This window comes from Chiloscyllium plagiosum, chromosome 22, assembly GCF_004010195.1.
Source record: "Chiloscyllium plagiosum isolate BGI_BamShark_2017 chromosome 22, ASM401019v2, whole genome shotgun sequence".
Classification (NCBI taxonomy): Eukaryota; Metazoa; Chordata; class Chondrichthyes; order Orectolobiformes; family Hemiscylliidae; genus Chiloscyllium; species Chiloscyllium plagiosum.
The window spans coordinates 48,608,687-48,633,573 of record NC_057731.1 but is presented as its reverse complement, the minus strand read 5'-3'; the positions used below and the strand labels follow the sequence as shown (position 1 = coordinate 48,633,573).

The following is a 24,887-nucleotide window of genomic DNA, read 5'->3' as shown; positions in this document are numbered from 1 at the left end:
GGCATTTAGCATGCTGGCCTTCATTGGTCAAAGCATTAAGTATAGGAGTTGGGACCTTATTTTACTGTTGTATCAGTCATTGGTGAGGCTGCAGTTGGAGTATTGTAGACAGTTTTGGTCACCTTGCTATAGGAAAGACATAGTTAAACTAGAAAGAATGCAAAGAAGATTTATGAGGATGTTGCCAGGATTAGTAGGCTTGAGTTATAGGGAGAGGTTGGCCAAGATAGGACTTTATTCCTTGGAACGTGGGAGAATGAGGGGTGGCATTATTGAGGTGTGTAAAATCATGAGGGACATAGATAGGATGATTGCATATAGTCTTTTTCCCAGGGGTGGGGAATTGAAAACTAGAGGGGATAGGTTTAAGGTGAGAGGGGAAAGATTTAAGAAGGACCTGAGGGGCAAATTCTTCACACAGAGAGTGGCACATATATTGAATGGGCTGCCAGAGGAAGTGGTTAAGGCAGGTACAATAGCAGCATTTAAAAGCATTTGGATCAGTACATGGGTGGGGAGGGATATGAACCAAATGCAGGTAATTGGAACTAGCTGAGTGGGCACCATGGTCAGTGTGGATCAGTTTGGGCCAAAGGGCCTGTTTCCATGCTGTATTACTCAAAACAAAAAAGAATGGCCTAATTCTGTTCCTATATCCTATGGTCTTAAGGTAATGCAATTCTAGCTTGCAATGTGAACTCTGTTTCTCTCTGTACGCATGCCCCATAGGCTGCGGTGTATTTTCAGCATTACCTGTCCTTATTCAAAAATCCAATTCCAGTTCATTTTCCAGGCAGTGATACACTCAATCAAGCATCGAGTACCCAATCATCCATTTGTAATGTGTCCCAAAATACTATTTTCTGAAAGAAATTTAATGTACATTTGAATTAATTAGCATGATGTGTTTCCACCATCTCCACCTGTTCTATCGAGTGGGCTGTTCTGGGAGGATAGGTTGGACAGACTGGGCTTTGTTTCCATTGAAGTTTCTTAGAGCAAGGGGTTGACTTGATGAAAGTGTTTGTGATTCTCAATGGTCTTGACACAGTTGGCGTGGAATGTTTTCTCTTGTGTGGTACTCCAGGATTAGGGGGCGCTGTTTCAAAGTTAGGAGATGCCCTTTTAGGATGGAGGTGAGGGGAATCTCCAAGGATAGTATGAGTTTAGAACCCTCCGCCTGGCAATGGAGGAGGGGGTCATTGAATATTTTCGAGGTGATGGTAACTAGATTCTTGCAAGGCAGGGGAGTCAGTGGTTTTTGAGGATAGACGAGGATGTGGAATTTGGAAAATGAATTAATCATTGAATGGTGGAGCAGCTTTGAAATGCTGAATGGCCTACATCTACTGTTGATTGGTTGTTTGATCACACTCTCTCTCGAATTTAGTGCCCTCCAACAGAGGTGGCACAGTGGTTAGCACTGCTGCCTCACAGCACTAGGGATTCAGGTTCAATTCCAGCCTTGGGTGGCTGTCTGTGTGGAGTTTGCACATTCTCTGTGTATCTGCATGGATTTCCTCCGGGTTCTCTGGTCTCCTTCCACAGTCCAAAGATGTGCAGGTCAGATGGATTAGCCATGGGAAATGCAGGGAAAGAGTAGTGGGTGGGTTTAGTTGGAATGCTCTTTGAAGGGTTAATAGGGATTCTATGGACGTGCCCTTGAGCTCTGATCATCTAATAGACTGTACATGTTGTGATTAGTTTACTGCTACTGCCAGTTATAGCAATTGCTTTTTTCTGTATATAAGCTCAGCTGCTTTTGACATTCTGGTGCAAAAACAGTTATATATTCAGCCAGAGACAGGCAGAATTAGAACTACAGCAGCTGTTAAACATTGATTCTTTATCATCCCATTCTAGCAGACTCCCTCTGCTGGTACATGTGTGTATGGTGGCTCCCAGTGCCCAAAATGCATAACTTAATTTGCAAATCACTCCTGTGGCTGCCTGGGTTTTATCTCTCCCCTCTTTCCTCCATCCTAGGTGGCCGTGGAGTAGCAGTCGGCCCCATCGTCAGCTCCAGTAGCTCCGATATATTCTGCGACAATGAGAATGGACCGAACTTCCTCTTTAAGAACAATGGAGATGGCACCTTCACTGATATAGCAGCCCAGGCTGGTAAGTCAATGGGCAGGTTGAAACAGAAAGACCGAACAAAGAGTTCATTTGTAAAAAGAGGACAAGTTCCAAATGCGTTCAAGACATGAGGTGATATCAGCACCAAGTTTGACACTCCCAGTGCAGTACTGAGGGAGTGCTGCACTGTCAAAGGTGTTGACCTTTAGAGGAAATGTTAACCAATGGCCCTCTCAAGTGGTCTCATTGAAAGTAAGGAACAATGTTTTCTCACAACTTCTCATTTGAGGTCAGGCGAGGGCGTCCGAAGAGAACGGCCAAAGGGTAATTTTAAGAGGTGTTCAGATATTCCCTCAACAAATACCAGCAAAGCAGATTATCCAGTCATTATCACATTGCTGTTTGTGGGAGCTTGCTGTGCATAAATTGGCTGCCCTGTATCCTTCATTACAGGGAGCACATCATTTCATTTGCTGTAAAGTGCTTTGAACTATCCTGGGGTCATAACAGGTGCTGTAGGAATGTAATTGTTCGTTTTCTTTTGTTAACAATTAGAAGTATTAGGCTAAGCAACACTATTTGTCAAAATTAAACAGAAAGATTATGGCTGATTACAGTGAATTCACAGGAGTGGATGTTATATTGGGACTATTTTGGGGTCTGAAATGGATAAAGGCTTTTCTCATTCTGAAGAATGTTTCTGAGAGGGGAAAGGAGCCCCCAAATCTAGGGAGTGGTTGTTGGGGATAATACAAGTTTGTTGTATTATCCTTCTCCTGTGGATGACTTGGAATGATGCTGAACGTCGCCCCCTCCCACCCAACCCTCCCCCCGCCTTTCCCACTGCACCTTCCCATGTAACTGCAGAAGGTGCAACGCCTGCCCCTTCCCCTCCTCCTTGCTCACCATCCAAGGGCCGAAACAGTCTTTTCAGGGGAAGCAACATTGCACCGGTACCTCCCTCCAATCCTGTGTATTATATTTGCTGCACTCAATGTGGCCGACTCTACATTGGAGAAACTAAACACAGACTGGGTGACCGCTTTGTGGAACACCTCCGTTCCCGTAGCCGGTTATTTTAACCCAGCGTGCTGCTCGCATGCCCCATGTGTCTATCCTCGGCGTTCCAGTGAAACACAGCACAAACTGGAGGAACACCATCTTATCTTCAGACTAGGCACCTTACAGCATTCTGGACTTAATATTGAGTTCAACACCTTTTAAACCATGAACCCATTCCCATCTTTTCCCTTTCTTTTAGCTTTACCTGTTATGTTCTCTGTCACCATGTCATCTCTCCCCTCTCCCCCACTCCAGTGGGACTGTCTCAAAATCGAAAAGTGTGGTGTTGGAAAAGCATAACAGGTCAGGCAGCAGCCGAGGAGCAGGAGACTTGCCGTTTTGCCGTGAAGGGCTTATGCCCCAAAACGTCGCCTCTCCTGCTACTCAGATGCTGTCTGACTGGCTGTGCTTTTCCAGCACCACACTTTTCGACACGACAATCCATGCCATGTGGCCTCCCCTCCTCCCCCACCCATCCCCCGCCCACACCAGTTCTACACCCGCAAAATGGGAGCAGCAATTTTCTTTTTCCAGGAAACTTTATAAAATCATTCACATTTTCAGGGGATAATGGGAGAATGCTACCAAGTGATCCACCACTGACAGGATTGGACGTTGGTTTCCCTGGCAACCACCACTGTTGCCCCTGCTAGTCATGGAGATGTACAGCATGGAAACAGATTCGATCCAACTCATCGACACCGACCAGATATCCTAAATTAATCCAGAGAGTGGTGGGTGTGTGGAATGCACTGCCAGCGATGGTAGTAGAGTCTGTGACATTAGGAACATTTAAGCAACTGCTGGACAAATGTATGGGTGGTAGTAAATTGAGGGGTGTGTAGGTTAGGATGATCTTACATTAAGACACAACATCGCGGGCCAATGGACCTGTACTGTGTTGTACTGTTCAATATTCTATGTTATAGTCCCATTTTGAGCATACCCTTCCTATTCACATACCCATCCAAATGCCTTTTAAATGCTGTAATTGTCCCAGCCTCCACCACTTCCTTTGGCAGCTCATTCCATACACGTACCACCCTCTGCGTGAAAACATTGCCCCTTGGGTTCCTTTTACATCTTTCTCCCCAGGCCAGGTTAGATATTCCCCATATTTTCCCAAGTAGCTTATCTGTAGTTTTTTTTTGAGAAACATTATGTGATGAGCTCCCGTCCCGAGATGTGAATTACATTTCTTGGCCGTCTGCCATCCGGATAAATTTGTTATGCCTGAACCCACCCAGTGCAGCTGTTTGCAGTAACTTGTACATATCCTCACTAATTACAGGGTTCGCTCAAACACTTCGTAAAGACGAGGGTTTTATTTAAGTATTGTGTCTGCCCTTTTGCTTTGACTGCAGCGAGGCAAGGCACCTTTCTCTCTTGCCAACTGTCTCCAAATTGGCACCAATCCCAAATTGGTTTGTACGTTCCCTCACCTGGGAGGATGAAAATGGGAACGGTCATCCCGAATATTCCCAGTGTTGGTAACCTGTGCGAGTATTAGACAGCGTGTGGCTTGGAAATGTAAAGCTTAGTATAATTGTAAATGTCAGAAAAAGTCATCATTTCTGCCTCAGGGTGATTCTGTTCAAACCAGATGGTGAGTGTTAAAAAGAAGGTGGTGTACAGTCTCTGGTGCCACTTACAGAAAGAATGTCAGAACCTTCTGCAATGATTCCCATGTCATCGCTGTGTATTTTTATATGAAACTTCATCTTTCATAACTGGCTCATGTTCAGTATGGAGGTGGTGGTGTACTGGTAATGTCATTGGGCAATCACAGACTGATATCCTGTGATCAAGAATTCAAATCCCACCGTGACAGATGCTAGCATTTGAATTCAGTGAAAAAAAAAATCATGGAATTAAAAGCTCATTGAATGATGACCATTTAATAACTGAAATTTGTTGGGGGAGAAAAGACCAGGGCTTATGCCCGAAATGTCGATTCTCCTGCTCCTCGGATGCGGCCTGACCTGCTGTGCTTTTCCAGCACCACACACACTCGACTCTGATCTTCAGCATATGCAGTCCTCATTTCCATGGACAACTTGGACCGAAAGGTCTGTTTCTGTGCATTACAGCTCTATGACCCTAGAGAGAGACATTGGACTAGATTAGGATATCTGGTTGACATGGATGGGTTGGACCAAAGGGTCTGTTTCCATGCTGTACAGCTTCATGACTCTATCTGGTTTACTTTAGGGAAGGAAGTAGATCTTTATTCACTTGCAGGATGTGGGCATTGCTGGCTGGGCCAGCATTTATTGCCTGTCTCTAGTTGCCCCTTGAGAAGGTAGGGATGAGCTGCCTCCTTGAACCACTGCTGTCCACCTGCTGTGGGTTGTCCCACAATGCCCTTAGGGAGGGAATTCCACGATTTTGACCCTGTGACAGTGAAGGAACGGTGGTATATTTCCAAGTCAGGATGGTGAGTGGCTTGGAGAGGAAATTGCAGGGGGTGGTGCTCCCACATATCTGCTATCCTTGTCCTTCTAGATGGCAGTGGTCGTGGGTTTGGAAGGTGCTGTCTGAGGATCTTTGGTGAATGTCTGCCGTGCAACTTGTAAATAGTGCACACTGCTGCCACTGAGCTTTCATGGTGAAGGGAGTGGACGCTTGTGGATGTGGTGCCAATCAAATAGGAGTGAAAGTTTTGCCCTGGATGGTGCCAAGCTTCTTGAGTGTTGTTTGAGCTGCACCCATCCTGTAGGAAGTGCTCCATTTCACCCTTGATTTGTGCCTTGTAAATGATGGACAGGCTTTGGGGAGAAAGGAGGTGGGTCGCTCACCGCAATATTCCTCACTTGTGTAGCTACTGCATTGGTAAGGCAAGTCCAGTTGAACTTCTGGTCAATGCTCACAATCTGGTCAGTGGCTTACCCTGCCTAAACCATGCCGCAAATGAGATTCTAAACCACCCTCTGAAATGGCAGAGAGAGTTAGTCAGTTCATAATCCATCCAGGCATGAGTAACAAATGTTGGCCTTCCTGGTGATACCCGTGCCCCGTGTAGGAATGTGAACAGCCAAGTGGAGATGCTAAGGTAACCTTCTGCTTGTCCTCTCTCAGCCATATCATGAGACATGTCTCTCAATAGGAGGATTGTCACTGGATTTACAACTCTGCACTGTCTAGACAACTCCACCTAGAGGACTCTGCAGGAATTGCCTGGGAAGCTGAAACTTCCAGTGGGCAAATACCCAGTCTCTGGAACTTTTTGAAAAGGTTTGATTTAGCACAGAGACTTAGTGACCTGACTGTCCACCACAGAGAATGTTAAAGGGAATGAAAGGTAGAGTCTGTCCACTTGTCATCACTAACCCTTTGGTCAGATGAACTACAGGCACCCAACTGACCTCCCACCCCCTCCCTAAACCCACATCTCTCATTCCTGGCCCCAACACCTGACAAACCCCAATCATCCACTCCCCTCAAACTTTGACTCACCCATGACTCTATCTGCCCCCTGCCCCCTCCGAATCCTCCTTGACCCAACACCCCTCCTCTGACCCAATCTCTGATTTCTGTGGTTACAATGCAATCACCCCACCTCCACCCCCACAAACAATCTGTGACCACCCTCCCCAACTCGACTCCAGTCCCTCGGATCAAACACTCCACTCTCCATCCAATCCAATCCCTGACTCACCCAGTCTTAACAATCTGCCCCAGACCTCCAACCCCCACCACCACCCTCCTGCGACAGCCCAGTGACCACCCCCCTCTCATCGACCACCAGGAGAAGCCTATCAAGTTGTGCCTTCAGATAGGATCTGCAACTGGTTCCTTGGCTTGTGTGGGGAAGTGGGAGTGTGCAACACCGTGAAAGACCTTGACAATGCACCTGACCTGCCGCAGTGTAAATTTCACCCAAAGCAGGGCGATTTCGCTGTACCGAGAACCTGGAATTAACATTGAAGGTGGTGTGAAAGAAATAATTATTCAGAGCTGGTTATGTGTGACTCATTGCGTTGGCAAATGTCACTCCCAAACTACAGCCTAACTGCACAGATTTGCAGCTCCTATACTAACACTCACTGTGGGAAATGACAAACATGTCACAGAAACTATTGCTGTCTTTCCCCAATAGTGAGGAATTCTTTGAAGCAGTCGAAAATAAAGTACATGGATTCTTGAATCTATAATGACTAGAAGGAGGTATTTATGAAGGGCTTTTGCCCGAAACATCGATTTTCCTGCTCTTCGGATGCTGCCTGACCTGCTGTGCTTTTCCAGCACCACTCTAATCTAGAAGGAGACAATGTTGACACTGGGGAATAGAAGGGTTAGAGAGTAATGACGATATGAGGGATGGTTCAAATTGCTGGCTTTTAAGCAATTTTTATTCCATCCAGCCTCCCACTACTCGTCCCCTTCATGCCTCTCCATGTGTAATTATTATGGCTGTTATTAGGGTCATAGACTAATACAGCATGGAATCAGACCCTTTGGCCCAAACTGGTCCATGCTCGTTCCAATTGCCTGCATTTGGTCCATAAACCCTATAAACCCTTCCCATCCGTGTACCTGTCCAAATGTTTTTTAAATGTTGCTATTGTACCTGCCTCAACCACTTTCTCTGGCAGCCCATTCCATGTACCGAGCACTCTCTGGGTGAAGAAGTTGTCCCCTCAGGTCCTTCTTAAATCTTCCCCTTCTTACCTTAAACCTATAGTTATTGTTTCTGCAAAGAGTTTTCCCTTGTTTCTCTTACTATCTGAACGGAGAGACGCCCTCTCGATAGATTGAAGCAGTTGGGACTGTCCTCCTTGGAGAGAAGGCGGTTGAGAGATGGTTTGATAGAGGTTTTCAAAACCATGAGTGGGCTGGACAGAGTAGATGGGGGTGAAGCTGTTCCTGACCGTCAAAGGAAAAACGAACGAGAGGGTGTAGATTCAGCCTGATGTGTGAACAAAGCAAGATGGTGTAAAAATAATGTTTTCGCCCAGTGGGTGGTTAGGGTCAGGAATGAACTGCCTGGAAATGTGGTGGACACAAGTTTAACTGAGGCATTCCAGAGGGGATTGGAGGATTATTTGGATAGAAATGTTGTGTTCAGATGTAGGGAAAAGGCAGGAGATTGGCTCAAAGGGATAGAACTGGTACAGCCACGATGGGCCAAATGGACCCCTTGTAATCCATGGGGCGAAAGTGAGAACTGCAGATGCTGGAGATTAGAGCCAAGAATGTGGTGCTGGAAAAGCACAGCAGGTCAGGCAGCATCCGAGGAGCAGGAGAATCGGCGTTTCAGGCAAAAGCCCTTCATCAGGAATGAGGGCTGATGAAGAGCTTTTGCCTGAAACGTCGATTTTCCTGCTCCAAGGATGCAGCCTGACCGGCTGTGCTTTTCCAGCACTACACTCTTGGCTCCTTGTATACCACGTCATTTTTTTGTGTTTCTGTGGAAACAGGAGCCCAGTGTCTTGTTCCAACTCTGTGAATCTTAACACTGCTGAAACTGGGACTCGCTGAGCTGTCAGATTGAGAAGGACAATGGTACACTGCCGAGATCTCACTGTCAGGAAAAACTGACCAGGCTGAGGCTTTGATCTTTCCAAAGGTGAACGCTGAGGGCTGACCTTCAAAAAGTCTTTACGTTTGCACGGGAATCTGAAACAACAGATCGACAGGAGTTCCCTCTTGCAAGGCAGAAACCAAAGAATGGTAAATATAATTGAGGCACAATGAGGAATAGAGGGGCAAGTTTGGTTCAGCCAGAAGAGTGAATGGAATTCACTGTCAGAAGGATTAGTAGAGTGAACAGCACAAATGTACTCAATAAAGATAAATGCATGAGGGAGAAAAGAACGTGCAGTTAGGTTCTTTGGATGAGATGCAGTAGGTTGGGAGGAGACTCACATGGAATATAAATACCAACATGGATCAATTGGGGTGCATGGGCCTGTGTCTGTTCTGCAGACTCTAAGCAATTTCATGCAATTTTTAAAATTTATTTATTCATTTTGTGGACAATTAGGGATAGGGAATAAATGCTGGTCTAATCAGCAATGCCCACATCCAATGAATAAATTTTTTTTTAAAATTATCTTGATTGAAGTGAGCAGGAGGGATTATGGGGTGAGTCAGGAATTATCAATGAAGCGATACCAAATTTTGAGTTTTAAAACCTTGCGTACCATACGGTGTAAGGAAAACCAAGATGGATCAGGGGCTGCTAAACCTTGATGTATTGTGGGCAATTGAGATGGGATGTGGGTATCACTGGCTGGACCCAGCATTTATTGCCCATCCCTAATTACCCCTTGAAAAGGTGGTGGTGAGCTGCCTTCTTGAACTACTGCAGTCCACCTGCTGCGGGTGGACTGCAGTGCTATTAAGGAGGGAATTCCAGGATTTTGACCCAGTGACAGTGAAGGAACAGCGATATATTTCGGAGTCAGGGTGGTGAGTGGCTTGGAGGGGAACATGCACGGGTGGTGTTCCCATGGATCTGCAGCCCTTGTCCTTCTGGATGGAAGTGGTCGTGGGTTTGGAAGGTGTTGTCTGAGGATCTTTGGTGAATTTCTGCAGTGCATCTTGTAGAGAGTACGCACTGCTGCTACTGAGTGTCAGTGGTGGAGGGAGTGGATGTGGTACCAATCAAATCTCCTACTTAAACTCAATTTCCCACAGGACAGCAAGGTTTAGCAGCTCCTGATCCCTTTTGGTTTTCCTTACGCCACATGGTATGCAAGGTTTTGAACCTCAAAACTTTGTGTTGTTTCACTGCTAATTCCTGACTCACCTCATAATCTCTCTTGCTCATTTCAACCGAGATATGTGTTTTTATTTTTAATTCATTGGATATGGGCATCGCTGGCTAAGCCAGCATTTATTACCCATTCCTAATTGCCCAGAGGGCAGTTAAGAGTCAGCGACATTGCTGTGGGTCTGGAGTCATTTATGGTCAGACTCGTTAAGGATGGCAGTTTCCTTCCCTAAAGGACATTAGTGAATCAGATGGGTTTGTCCAACAACCAATTCGTGGTCATCATTAGACTCTTAATTCCAGGCTTTTCTCCCCCTAATTGAATTCAAATTCCAACATCTACCATGGCTGGATTCGAACCCAGGTCCTCAGATCTCTGGATTAACAGCCCAGCAATAATACCACCAAGGCATTGCTTCCCCTGATATAGAGTCATAGAGATGTACAGCATGGAAACAGGCCCTTTGGTCCAACCCGTCCATGCCGACCAGATATCCCAACCCAATCTAGTCCCACCTGCCAGTGCCCGGTCCATATCCCTCCAAAGCCTTTCAATTCATATCCTCATCAGATGCCTTTTAAATGTTGCAATTGTACCAGCCTCCACCACTTCCTCTGGCAGCTCATTCCATACACGTACCACCCTCTGTGTGAAAAGGTTGCCCCTCAGGTCTCTTTTATATCTTTGCCCTCTCACCTATCCCAGGCTGAGAGAGTTGCACTTTCATTTAAAACTGAGAGACAACACTTCTGCCTTTTTATCAATTCTAAACTTAGTTTAATTCCAAGTACATTGTGAAAGGCAGCAGGAGAGAAGCTACAACATCTTCTGCAGACAGATTGAGGTTCCAGCCTGGTTTGCGGTGTTCCTTTCGAGAAACATCAGCAGTGAAATCAAGCACTGTCAGTTCAGCTCATGGATGCATTCTGTCACTGGCCTGACAAAGAGAGGCCATCCTTCCCTGCAAAGTGAACAACAGGACCTCAGCGCCTTAATCACCTGGCTTTGAGCCAACAGCCCAGCCGTATCTCACTGCAAGTCACCCACTCAAGCGTCATTTACCACAAAGCAATTCCATCGCCACGTTCCCCCTCACAGGCTTTCATTAAGTGGAGAAACAGAGTGAAGGGTGGTCTGCTCCCTCTGACCTTTTGCCTGACATGATTTGTGTACCAATCAGCCTGTGGGCTTTTCATATAGCAGATGCCCGATTTTGCTTTTCTATTCTTTAATCACATTTCAACACTTCATTAGTAGCCATCTGTTACTGCTTATTCCCTAAAAAACACTGGGATTCTTTTTTGCATGATGTTCAACAGCCAGTTACTTCTCTCTTCCCTCTTCTGAAGAACAGCACAGCATGTAATTATAGCGCTGAAGAACACAAGGCGGGAATTACACACTCTGGACAAGTATAAGGAAGGCGCAGCATGGCTTTTTGTTGTGCAAAATAAACTTTTCACAATGCTGCCAAAGCCCCCTGAACATAAGGCCCAGTTTGGGTTGTGATTTAAAGACCAATTAACCTCTTGGGCTTATAAATGAAGGATGGCACCCTGAATAAAGTTGCAATGGTTGGGCCACTTTTGGAATACTGCATTCAATTCTGGTCTCCCTGCCATTGGAAAGATGTTGTGAAAGCCGGAAAGGGTTCCGAAAAGATTTACAAGGATATTGCGAGGATCAGAGGGTTTGAGCTAAAGGGAGAGGCTGAAGAAGCCAGGGCTATTTTCCCTGGGGTGTCAGAGGCTGAGATGACCTTATAGAGGTTTATAAAATCATGAGGGGCATGGATAAGGTAAATCGACAAGGTCTATTCCCCAGGGTAGGGAAGTCCAGAATTAGAGGGCATAGGTTTAAGGTGAGAGGGGAAAGATTTAAAAGGGATCTAAGGGGTAACGTTTTCATACAGAGGGTGGTGCGTGTATGAAATGAGTTCCAGATGAAATGGTGGAGGCTGGTACAATTACACCATTTCGAAGACATCAGGATGGGTACATGAATAGGAAGGGTTTAGAGGGATATGGACCAAATGCTGATAAATTAGTTTAGGATACCTGATCGGCATGGATGAGTTGGACCAAAGGATCTGTTTCTATACTGTACATCCCCATGTCTCTAAATGATGATCCTGTACAGTTGCGGAAAGCTGCAGGACAAACAGATTTATTCTGGAGTGAGACCTCAGTACCCAACGGTGGGGGGGAGAAGCACTGTTTTGCTAAAGGGTTGGAGAAATCAGGAATACTCTCCCAGCCCCAGAGCTTCTGGTCCTGGGAGACAGTTGGATTTTCCTGAGACTGAGATAGTGTTATGATCTCGGATGAGAGAGCAGTAACTCTTTTCTTAAGCACCCCAAAATGCAAGTGTTTACCAAGCGAATGAAGAGACAAAGTTCACCGTCTAAGTCACCAAAAACAGAACAAGAGGCAAAACATCCATAACTACATGATCTTAAATTGTCAGCTACGTCAAAGGTATTAAAAGTATGAGTTAAACTGACTTTTTTAACTCAAGTTTCCATCTTCACTAAAGGCAAAGCTACCATAGTCCCACTCTCTAATTAGACAGAGAGAGAAAGACAATTAATGGTGAGTTTAACCTTAGGGTCACCACATCTCAGGTGAGGGGAGGGGCTGAGAAGGTGAGACGTTCATGAGAACTTCAGCCTGTTTGAGAATCACACCCATGCTGGTGTGATCACTCTGCATTGTAAACTAGCTGTCCATCCAACTGAACTAACTGACCTTCTGAGAGAGCTGGATTATTGATCATTAGAAGATTCAAGGATTATAGAGAAGGGACAAGAAAATAGATATGAAGACTGTCAGATCAGCCCTGATCATGTTTAACGGCAGAGCAAGCTCGAGAGGCCGAATGGCCTACTCCTGTTCCTATTTCTTGTGGCCTTCTGGTCGAATGGTCTCTTTTCCCCCAAATATCTCCCTATTAGCTACTTGCTGTTTAACCTGGTGGGCCTTTTCAAGGTTTGAAGTTTGTCTTTGAATGTAGAGTCATAGAGTCGTTGAGCTGTGCAGCACGGAAACAGACCCTCTGTCCAACTCGCCCATGCCGACCAGATATCTTAAATTCATCTAGTTTCATTTGCCAGCACTTGGCCCGTTTCCCTGTAAATGCTTCCTACTTACGTACCCACTCAGATGCGTTTTAAATATTGTAATTGTACCAGCCTCCAACACTTCTCTGTCAACTCATTCCATACATGCACCACCTTTTACGAGATAAAGTTGCCCCTTAGATCCCTTTTAACTTTCCCCTCTAGTTTTGTACTCTGCTACTGGGGGGAAAAGACCTTGTCTATTCACCCTACCTCTGCCCGTCATGATTTTATAAACTTTCATAAGGTCACCCCTCAGCCTCCAATACTCCATGGAAAATAGCCCCAGCCTATTCAGCCTCTCGCTATAGCTCAAATCCTCCAACCCAGGCAACATCCTTGTAAATCCTTTCTGAACCCTTCAAAGTTTCATACCATCCTTCCTGCAACAGGGAGACCAGAACTGAATGCAACATTCCAATGGTGGCCTAACCAATGTCCTGTACAACTGCAATATGACCTCTCAACTCCTATACTCAATGCACTGATCAAAAAAGGCAGCATACCAAATGTCTTCTTCAGTACCCTGTCTACCTGTGACTCCACGTTCAAGGAACTATAAACCTGCACTCCAAGAACTCTTTGTTCAGCAACACTCCCTGGACCTTACCATTAAGTGTATACAAATCCTGCCTTGATGTGCCTTTCCAAAATGCAGCAACTCACATTTATCTAAATTAAACTCCATCTGCCACCCCTCAGCCCACCAGCCCATCTGATCAAGATCCTGTTGTTACTCTGAGGCAATCTTTTCTGTCTACTACACCTCCAAATTTGCTGTCACCTGCAAATTTACTAACTATACCTCCTATGTTCTCATCCAAATCATTTCTATAAATGACGAAAAGTAGTGGACCCAGCACTGATCCTTGTGGCACACCGCTGGTCACAGGCCTTCAGTCTGAAAAGCCAACCCTCCACCACCACCCTCTGTCTTTGATACAGTTCTGTAAAAAAAAAAGGCTTGTTCTCCCATGTGATCTAACCAGTCTATGATGAGGAACCTTGATAGAATAACAGATACCCGGGTGTGAGTTACAGTTTGGAATCTAATTGAGGGGTTCAGGGTGGTTTATATATAGAATAATAGATACCTGGACACGAGTTACACACTAGAATCTAATTGGTGAGTTCAGGCTGGTTTATATACCAAATAACAGAGACCTGGGAGTGAGTTACAGACTGGAATCTAATCAAGGGTTTAAGGTTGTTTATATATAGAATAACAGATAACTGGGAGTGAGTTACAGACTAGAACCTAATTGAGGGGTGTGGGCTGGTTTATGTATAGTTTTACAGATACCTAGGAGTGAGCTACAGGCTAGAATCTAATCGAGGGATGGTTTAGATATAAAGAATAAGATATACCAACCACTTGATACTTTCCTTCTTGTTGTTTCCTGAGCTTTTTTTTAGCTTTTGGAGACAGGAACGGTGCACTGAGTTCGATCAACTGAGGACAAAATGGTAGTGAAAATCGTTTGTATTCTCAACTGGTTGTGTGCAGGGTCTGACTGAGCCTCATAAAATCTACCTTATAAAGACTGTATGAGGAAACAAAAGTGGCGGACAGAGAGGAGGACACATTTAGTAGTTTATCCTCAGTGTTTATAAGTTTAATAAAGGTGTCATAAAGTTGCTCCTGACACCTGAACAGCTCTTTCAATTAAATGTTATCATTTGTTTCAGTGTCCTATTGTGGGAATAAAAACTATATATAAAAGGCTCATTCGGGGAGTCTTTAATTTTCAATTTGTTATTGGGCAGATTGGAACTGAAGGTTCTCCCTGTTTTCTGCCTGGAAAGGCTCCTAAATGATAGAGATTTGTTTAGGAGATAGGATCTCACTGGAGATAGAGGTCACAGCCATAAACCTCTTACAGACACTGGAGAATTGGGGTGGCACGGTGGCTCAGTGGTTAGCACTGCTGCCTCACAGTGCCAAAGACCCGGGTTTGGTTCCAGCCTCGGGCGACTGCCTGTGTGGAGTTTGCACATTCTCGCCGTGTCTGCGTGGGTTTCCTCCCACACTCCAAAGATGTGCAGGTCTGGTGAATTGGCCATGCTAAATTGCCCGTAGTGTTAGGTGAAGGGATAAATACAGGAAATGGGTCTGGGTGGGTTAATCTTCGGAGGGTCGGTGTGGATTTGTTGGGCCGAAGGGCCTGTTTCCATGCTGTAGGAAATCTAATCTAATTGCTGGAGAAACTCAGCAGGTCTAACAGCATCTACGGAGAGAGAATCTGAGTTAGCGTTTCGAGTCTGTTGTGACTCTTTTTCAGAAACATCTGGTTGTTGGGTCTTGAGTTTGCAGATGTTAAGGAGCATGGGTGGAGTCTCACAGAATCCTGACAGCGCGGAAACGGGATATTCAGCCCATTGAATCGGGTTAGCCATTTGGCACAGGGAAGAATATCTTCACACAGAGGGTTGTGACTCTTTGGGATTCTCAGCCCAGTCATTGAGTGTATTGAAGGTTAAGACTGGTAAGAGGATTTGGCGCTAAGGGACACACAGAGGTTTGAAGCGAGCATGTTACAAGGTCCACCATAGTTTGTTGAGCACCCAGGGATATGGGAGTCACTGGCTAGACTAGCATTCATTACCCATCCTTAATTGCCTTTTGGACAGTTAAAAGTAAAGCACATTGTTGTGGATCTGGAATCATGTATATGCCAGAGCAGGTAAGGATCTCCTTCCCCAAAGGATGTGTTTGAACCAGATGGGCTTTTACAATAATTGACAGTGGTTGACATCAGGCTAGCCTTAAACTCCAGCCCTTGACTGAATTCAAGTTTCATCATCTGTTACGGTGGGATTCGAACTGATGTCTCCAAAATGTTATAAATAAAAGCAGAAAGTGCTGAAGAAACTCAGTCTCTGGAGGGAGAAACAAAGTTAATGTTTGGTGACTAGTTTGACTCTTCTTTGGGGGCACTTTGAAATAAGGTTCTGAAGGACAGTCATAACAAACTCAATTGGTTAACTCTGTTTCTCTCTCCATAGCTGCAGCCAGATCTGCTGAGTTTCTGCAGCAATATCTACTTTATTTTCAGATCTCCAGCATCCACTGTTCCCAGAATACTTACTTTGATTCACTCACGGGACATAGGAATCTCTGGCTAAGCCAGGGTTTATTGCCCAGAGGACAGTTAAAAGTCAACCACATTGCTGTGGGTCTGGAGTCACTTGTAGGCCAGACCAGGTAAGGATGGCAGTTTCCCTCCCTAAAGGACATTAGCCTGGGTCTCTGGGTTACTAGTCCAGTGTCACTGCCATTACCCCACCTCCTTCCCCGTCAATTCCTCACGCAAACCTATGACTCCATCAACTCCAATGGTCCCTCCATTCCAACTCATGCCCCCCTACCCACCTACCCTTGCCCCCTCAGCATCCCAACCATACCCAATGGCCTCACCTTACCAACTCATGTACCCCCCCCCGCCCCAACCCACTCAGTCTCTCCTCATGTCAACTCATATTCCCAGTTCATCTCTGTAAACAGACATTCAACACCAATGATGGATGGACGTAGAAACATCAAAGATAGGAGCAGGAGCAGGCCATTCAGCCCTTCGAGCCTGCTCCATCATTCATCACGATCATGGCTGATCGTCCAACTCAATAGTCTAATCCTGCTTTCTCCCCATAACCTCTGATCCGATTCACTCCAAGTGCTATATCTAGCCACCTCTTGAATATTTTCAACGTTTTGGCATCAACTATTTCCTGTGATAATGAATTCCACAGGCTCACCACTCTCTGGGTGAAGAAATGTCTCCTCACCTCCATCCTAAATGATCCACCCAGAATCCGACCTCAGGAACCATGTGGAAGTTAAACAATCTAATGCAGCTCTCGTCCATAACGAAAAAGATTCCAGTTCACGAAACACAATATTTTACTTTTAACTATTGCTTTAACTATGTTCATCGGCTGGATGTGCGAAAGGAAAGCAGCTTCATAATTTGCACTTGTCTCACTGAAAGGTTTTGCTCCATGGTTTGGAAAGTTACCAATGGAGTGTGCGTGTGAAAGAATAGAACATGATTTGCGAATCACTAGAGGGTCAGTCCAACTGTCAAACCAGTGGCTGACACCAACAGTTTCCTACATATTGAACAATATGTGTTGAAGGCAGAAATCCAACCCAGTAAGGAGTCAGCAGCGTCATTAACTGAGCAAAGGTATGTCCAGCAGATCCAATACTTGCAACACTCATCTTTAAGGATTGTTATGTATGAAGTGGAAGCTGTGACAGACAAACATTTCTCCATTAAACACAGCGAATCGCTCTCAGATGTAATATATTAAATGCAGGCAAACGTTCTCCTATATATTTTTCCACTATTCAGGGTGTCAGAGAATTAATTGGACTGTCCACTTGTAATGTATTACTCTACGTTCTGCACTAACTCAGGAAGTCAAATTGTCTTTTGTTGTAAAGTGATTTTCGCCAATCTGGAACTTTGCAAAACTGGTTGTGATTGTTGAAGGTGTGTGTGTTGATTGGTGCAGTTGAGGAGTCAGCAGATTTGGAAAGCAGTGATGAGAGCAGGCTAAGTGTCAGGCCTCTTATTTATCAGCAGGAGCTTTTTGTCCTGGTTATCACCTCTCCCACCCCTTATCAGGCCTGAGCAGAATCGAGGCCATTGACTAAACTGATTTATGATTGGTACAAGTTATGTGGTTTCGATCGGAGCATCTAATCTCCAGATAGTCCTCTCCTTGTCTCTCTCTCTCTCTCTCTCTCTCTCTCTCTTTCCCTGCAGCTCTCACACTCATTATCTCTCGCCATCAGCCAGCATTTGTCAGATTTGGGTGCATTACTGTTTACAGCTTTTGTAAACAGTCAGGAATCGGGTTTCGGGAATAACTTTTGTAAAGTTTTCAGACGATGTGACATTGGCGATGGGATAGTGACAATCAGGAGGCTTTATCACGCTGAATCAGAATCCCTGGGAGATTCTGGGGGCTTGTTGATCAACGTTGATGCGTCCTCAATGTTCGGCCAGTCAGGTCGATTAATCAGTGTGCAGTCCTGATAAGCTTATGGCAGGCAGTGAGAATCAGAGAGAGACTCACCCCCACTTGATGCAGAATGACACCACTCATGCTGATGAGTTGTTAAATTAAAAGTCCAGCTCTGGAAATATTCAGAAGCACAAATGTGCCGTTTCAGGGAGAAAAGAACAAAGTGGCATTTATGGAGAACTAAAGACTTCATGATGGTGGTTAGTTGGGCAGAAAGACTGCAGAACAGAGGGACCTGGAAGTCATAGAAGGCCTACAGTATGGAAGCAGGCCATTCGGCCCATTGAGTTGGCACTGACCCACTCTAACACTAGGACCCTGCATTCCCCCCTGGCTCACTTGCACATCCCCCTGTATGCTGGGGACAATTTAACATGGCCTATCTATCTGATCTCTGGACTGTGGGAGAACACCCACATAGACACAGGGAGAACATGCAAACTCTACACAGACAAGGGTGGAATCCAACCCAGGTCTCTGGCAGTCTGAGACAGTAGTGTTAACCACTGAGCCAACATGTCACTCATGTGTCTGGGTATGAATCATAAAAAGCTAGCATCAAGTTCAGTGGATAATAGGGTAGGCAAATGGAATGTTTATTGTTGCAATGGGAATGGCCTGTGAAAATAGGGAAACAATACAAGGCACTAAGCAGACCACAGCTGGAATACTGTTTTGACCCCCTTTCTCCAAAGAAATATATACCTGTTGTTGGGGGCAGTCCAGAAAAGGCCGATGGCAGGTAAGGAGGGATTTTCTCATGAGGAGAGATGAAGTAAGGTGGCTCTGAACTTATTGGAGTTTAGAGGAATGATAAGTGATGTTATTACTTTTAAGGGACTTGAGAGGGTGGATGTGAAGAGGTTGTTTCTCCTTGTGGGAGAGTCTAGGACCAGAGGGCAGAAGCTCACTATAGGGAATGGCAGCTTAAGACAGAGATCAGGAGAATTCTTTTCTGTCAGAGGGTATTGAATCTATGGAATTCTTTACCACAGACAGCTGTCAAGGCTGAACCATGAGGTATATTCAAAACACAGATCTTTAATCAGTAAACAATCAAGGGTGTTTGGGAAAAGGCCGGAAAAGTGGGATTGAGGATTATCCAATCAGACATGATCCCATTGAATGGTGCAATGGACTAGGTGGACTGAATGGTCTACTTCTGCTCCTTATGGAAACCTGATGGTGTATTTTATTTATTCATGGGATATTGGCATCTCTGGCAAGCTCAGAATTTACTGCCCATCCGTTATTACCCTGGAAAAGGTGCTGGTGAGACATGTTTGTGATCTGTTGCAGACTTACTGACCCACAGCCCCGCTCAGTGCAGAGGATTGTGACGTGATGCAGATTGTGAGGAACAATATGGAAAGACAGAACAGGAGGTCACTGATTTATGAACATCCTACTGAGGACCGCTCAAACTCACACACACACAATCCCATACAGGGGTGTAATCTTCAAAGCGTGACCTACGAACACTTCCTGTGCTTATAAACAGTTGCTGAATACTGTCTTGCATTGTGTTCTGACCTGCATACAAATCAACTTGCGAACTAGGAAACCATTCAGAACCCAGAGATTGCCTGTATTCTAAACACGGTGTTGGAAATGTGTAAATGAGCAAAGAGACCTGAGCCTCAATGTCAACAAATCCTAAAGGTAGCAGGGCAACATGCTAAAAGCATTTGGGTTCATTGGGTTAAATCAAAACACAGAATATAAAGGTGATGGAAATGTGCTTCAACATTAATAAATCTGGTCCTGCTGAACAGTTCTGAGACCCACCATTCAGGAATGTTTCAAGGGTATGGAGGATATTTACCTGTTACAAGAACATCAGGATTATTCTCCTTAGACCTGAGAAGATGACTTGGTAGCCCATTATTCAAAGAGATGAGTGCTTTGGTGAGGCAACTAGGGAAAAGCTATTTCCCCTAGCCAGTGCATCAATGACAGAAATGATTAAAAGTACTGGAAAATGATTAGAGAGGCAATGAGAAAATCTTTTTCACTCAGAATTGTCAGGATCTGGAACTACTCAATCTGGAAAAGTAGACAAAGTAGATACCAAGAATAATTTTAAAAGGGAATTAGATGGGTACTCAGCAATGGTAAACTCACAGGATGGTATACAGAAAGCAGGGCTGTGGTACAGTGCACAAATGCTTTCTCACAGAGTCAGCACAGACACTGGCTTCTGTCTGTGATTCTCAAATTCTGTGAACATCATCCCAAATGAAATCATCTGGGCACATTTGATAATTGCTTGCTTCTCCTGCCTGCAGGAAAACCATGTCTCTGTGATTTGGCTGCACTGATCTGTCTATCCAATTCTCTTACCTGGAGTCCTGTCGGATGACGATTGGAGTTTTATAATTGATGTTCTGTTGAAGAAGATGGTTTACATTTATATAGAAATTTATCACATCCTGGAGATGTCCATAAAACATTTCAAAATGAGTGAATGATTGTTGAAGCGAAGTTGCTTTTAAATTGTGTTAAGCAAAATAAGTCAATTAAGTGTGTGTGTCTGTGTGTATACATACACATCTGTAAGTGTGCATGTATGTCTGTGTATGATTGTATCTGAGTGCGTACGTCTGTGTATATCTTTGTTCATGTGCGTGTACCTGTATGTGTGTGACACTGTGTGTCTGTCTGTGTGTGTCTGTATCTGTGTGTGCATATGTGTGAGTATATATATATCTGAGGAGAAAGTGAGGTCTGCAGATGCTGGAGATCAGAGCTGAAAATGTGTTGCTGGAAAAGCGCAGCAGGTCAGACAGCATCCAGGGAACAGGAGAATCGACGTTTCGGGCATAAGCCCTTCTTCAGGAATCTTTCCTGAAGAAGGGCTTATGCCCGAAACGTCGATTCTCCTGTTCCCTGGATGCTGCCTGACCTGCTGCGCTTTTCCAGCAACACATTTTCAGCTTTATATATGTATATCTGCCCATGTATCGGCGTCTGTATGTGTGCATGTGTGTGTTAGTGTACGTGTATGTATTTGTGTGTATATGTGTGTGTTTACCGGTCTATGTCTGGAAACTGCACAGAAAAGCAAGATCATGTTTCTTACAAAATAGTGGGGTGAAAGAATGATCAGTTCAGGATTGGGTTGTGAGAAAGCTTTGTTCTCTGAAAATGGCTATTCTTATTGAGGCGGTTGAAGAGTTTGGTGAACATTTGGAAAGAGATTAATTTTGTCAGGGTAAGAGGATACGAGTGGAAAGCGGGACTTTGGAATGATAGCTGGCTGTATGGAGGAAGGTGGAGGAAAGCTGTTGTAACAAGTGATGGTCTTCCTTCAGGAATCGATGACCCTCAGCAACATGGCCGTGGACTGGCTTTGGCAGATTTTAATCGGGATGGGAAAGTGGACATCGTCTACGGTAACTGGATGGGACCACACCGCTTCTATCTGCAGACCAGCGTGAATGGAAGGGTCCGATTTAGGGTAAGAGTCTGTGATTGTTTCATGAGGTCTTTTAACTGCAAAATAAATATGCAAGGATCAAGGTTCGAATCTCACTGCAGAGCTGGAGAATAAACGCTGAGACTCCAGTGCATTGCTACAGGGGAGCAGCACTGCTGCGGGTCCTGTTTTCCAATGAAATATTCAATCAAGACCCTAATAGGTGCTTGGATGGGTGTAGAACATCCCATAGCATTATTTTGAAGAACATTAGGACCGTTATCACCACTGCCCTGGCAAATATTTATAGCACCATAGAATCCCTACAGTGTGGAAAGAGGCCATTCATTCCACTGAGTCTGTAATGACCCTCTAAAGACCCTATCCCCACTTACTATGGCTAAGCCACCTAGCCTGCACATCCATGGACACCACGGGGCAATTTAGCCAATTCACCACTTACCCCTCAGTTAACCCCACAAAGCCAGATTGTCTTGTTTCATTGCTGTTTATGAGTGTGCAAAAGAAGCTGCTGGTCTCCCACATTATGTATGTCCTGTCCTCAGTTATCCCAGTGGCTGCACATCACAGCAAGAGAGTTGCAAACAGCATTGTGTAACTTTGTTTTCTTTTCAAAACTGAGTTGAGTGAGAGTTGTTATTTGTTACAATCGATGTAAAAGCATTGGCCAGCTTGTTAGATGACAGGAGAGATGGTGGCGTAATGTATCCGGAGACGTTTTCCTAATCAACCTGTTCTGACATTACAACACTCTGCTGGAACTTGAACTTGGGCCTCCTGGCCCAGAGGCAGGGACACTACCACTGCACAGCAAGATCACCTAGTATAATCAGGCTAGTAATCCAGGCTGCAGGTTATCCCATTAGAATCAGACAAGTTGTGAACCAGATTGAAAGAAAAGAGCTTGTGAGAAGCTTATTTAACAAGCTCTTGGTCACTGGGCCCAAAACATCAATGTCAATGTCAATATTTTTCTGTTTCCACACTTAACCAGTACCTCGGGATGTTTCAATTAAAGCTGGCATACAATAGCAACCCTTTCCATTAAATAGCACCTCTCAAGTCGCAAACCATTCATAATATATTCATAATAACATTGGATTAAGCCACATTAGGAGATATCAAAAAGGTACATTTTAAGGATGATCTTCAAGGTAAAGAAAAAGGCGGAGTGGTTTGGTGGGGGTGGGAGTTGGTGGAATCCTCGTGTTTAGGGGCTACACAGTTAAAGGCATGGCCAGACAGGTGGAGTGATGAATAAAGCTGCGGTCTTTCTACGAAGGCTTCAAATGAGCTTGTCCAATCATTAATTTAGAGCAATTCTGAGCTGATCAAAAGTTGTCTTCGAAAAGCATTAACGTGTCTACCAGAGTTCAATTGCATAAACTTTAAATGTCTGTTTGCAGCCTGTGAACCCTCTAATGAACATCTGCTAAAGGTTATAACTTAAAGGTACACTGAAACAAGTGGCCAATCAGCTTCTTGATCCTGTTCCACCAATCAATCAGATCATGCATGATCAGTCCCGTACCTCCGTTCCCTCATTCTGGTTCCATTGCACTTGTATTACTGTATAGATCCCAGACCAGTGTACCTCTAGACAGTTAGACGGCAATACGCTACGTAACGTTCCAGTATAAAAGCACCCACTTCACCATCAGTAGCTGTAGTAATGACAGTAGACTGCCTAGAGTTACCATGTGTGGTCAATAGGCATCAAACCCAAATATGTATAAGTCTGAAATCAGTCAGTGTTGTGAACAAACTTCAAGACATGTGTTTCATTTAGAACCCTGTGATGTGGAGGTGCTAGTGTTGGACTGAGGTAGATAAGGCCAGATGTCACACATCACCAGGTTATAGTCCAACAGGTTGTCTGAAATCATGAGCTTTTTGAGCAGTGCTCTGCAAACTTGTGATTTCAAATAAATCTTTTGGACTATAACCTGGTGTCGAGTGAATTCTGACCTCAATTAGGACCCAGTTTTTAGAGTATATGTAACAAGGACTAACCTGTCTGGGTAATGGGCTGTAGCTAACACTTAATGCCCTTGAATAACAAGGGTCTATCCATTTCACTTTCTATATCCTCAATTGATTTTACATATTTCTCAGGGAAAGAGGTCCAGACTTTCACAATATTTCGAGTAAATAAGTGTTTCCTGCTGTCACCTTCTTAAAAATTCACACGCAGAATATTGGCATTGCTGGTATTTATTGTCCAACTTGAATTGCCCTTTACCTGATTAGGTCTCCAGGCCATTTCCAATGGTAGCTAAGAGACATTGCTGTGGATTTGGAGTGAGATTGAGAAAGGTCAGCAGATTTTCTTCCCTCGAGGACATTAGAGGACAAGGTGGGTGTTTTTTTAAACAACATTTCCATCACAGATGATCAATTTCAGGTTTATGAATTCAATTTTAATGAGCAGCAATAGGATTTGAGCTCAAGTCCTGGGTCTCTGGATAATGAAACCACTGATCTTACCATTATGTCGCCATTGCCCTGATCTCTAGGCCTCTCCAATTCTACCCTCTGGCCCATCCCAGACTACTGATGGTGAAGTGGGTGCTTTTATACTGGAACGTTACGTAGCGTATTGCCGTCTAACTGTCTAGAGGTACACTGGTCTGGGATCTATACAGTAATACAAGTGCAATGGAACCAGAATGAGGGAACGGAGGTACGGGACTGATCATGCATGATCTGATTGATTGGTGGAACAGGATCAAGAAGCTGATTGGCCACTTGTTTCAGTGTACCTTTAAGTTATAACCTTTAGCAGATGTTCATTAGAGGGTTCACAGGCTGCAAACAGACATTTAAAGTTTATGCAATTGAACTCTGGCAGACACGTTAATGCTTTTCGAAGACAACTTTTGATCAGCTCAGAATTGCTCTAAATTAATGATTGGACAAGCTCATTTGAAGCCTTCGTAGAAAGACCGCAGCTTTATTCATCACTCCACCTGTCTCTCTGATGCTGAACAGTGCAAAATGCTCAGTGAACATAAATGGCATGATCTCAAATTGAAAATTGGTGGTTGGTTAACTTGCTCCATTATCAGGAGGATTAAAAGTAGATAATTGCATCTATTTTAAACTTGAATTTCAACTTTAAGTGCAGATGAAAACAATAGGTTGTACTCAGTCAGCTGAGCAGCAATTTCCATCCCCTGTTTTCACATTTAAATTAGAATTAGGTTTATTATCAAGTACAGGAGTATAGTGAGGAGTGTACAATGCTGTCATTCTCTTCGGTACAAAGGTATCTGGGTACAAAGTCTTAGATACAAATGAGAAAAATAAAGAAATAAGTTAAACATTCAGCCTTATCTTAAGCCAGAAGCCTGCAATTGTTCCACCCTGGGCTTTCCCATGAGGGCTTGCTCTCTCCTGCACTGGGCCCACACACCCCCTGCACTGGGCTCACACT

General features: G+C 44.5%; 1 protein-coding gene across 6 annotated transcripts in view; it reads left to right on the top strand.

Annotated features, from left to right (window-relative positions):
• crtac1b (cartilage acidic protein 1b) overlaps positions 1-24,887 on the top strand; it is a 334,044-nt gene that overhangs the window by 187,522 nt on the left and 121,635 nt on the right. For all 6 annotated transcript variants that reach the window (XM_043713002.1, XM_043713000.1, XM_043712998.1 and 3 more), the window contains exons 6-7: positions 1,987-2,121; positions 21,327-21,472. In XM_043713002.1, the coding sequence (XP_043568937.1) occupies positions 1,987-2,121; positions 21,327-21,472 (281 nt within the window). The remainder of the gene's footprint in view (positions 1-1,986; positions 2,122-21,326; positions 21,473-24,887) is intronic.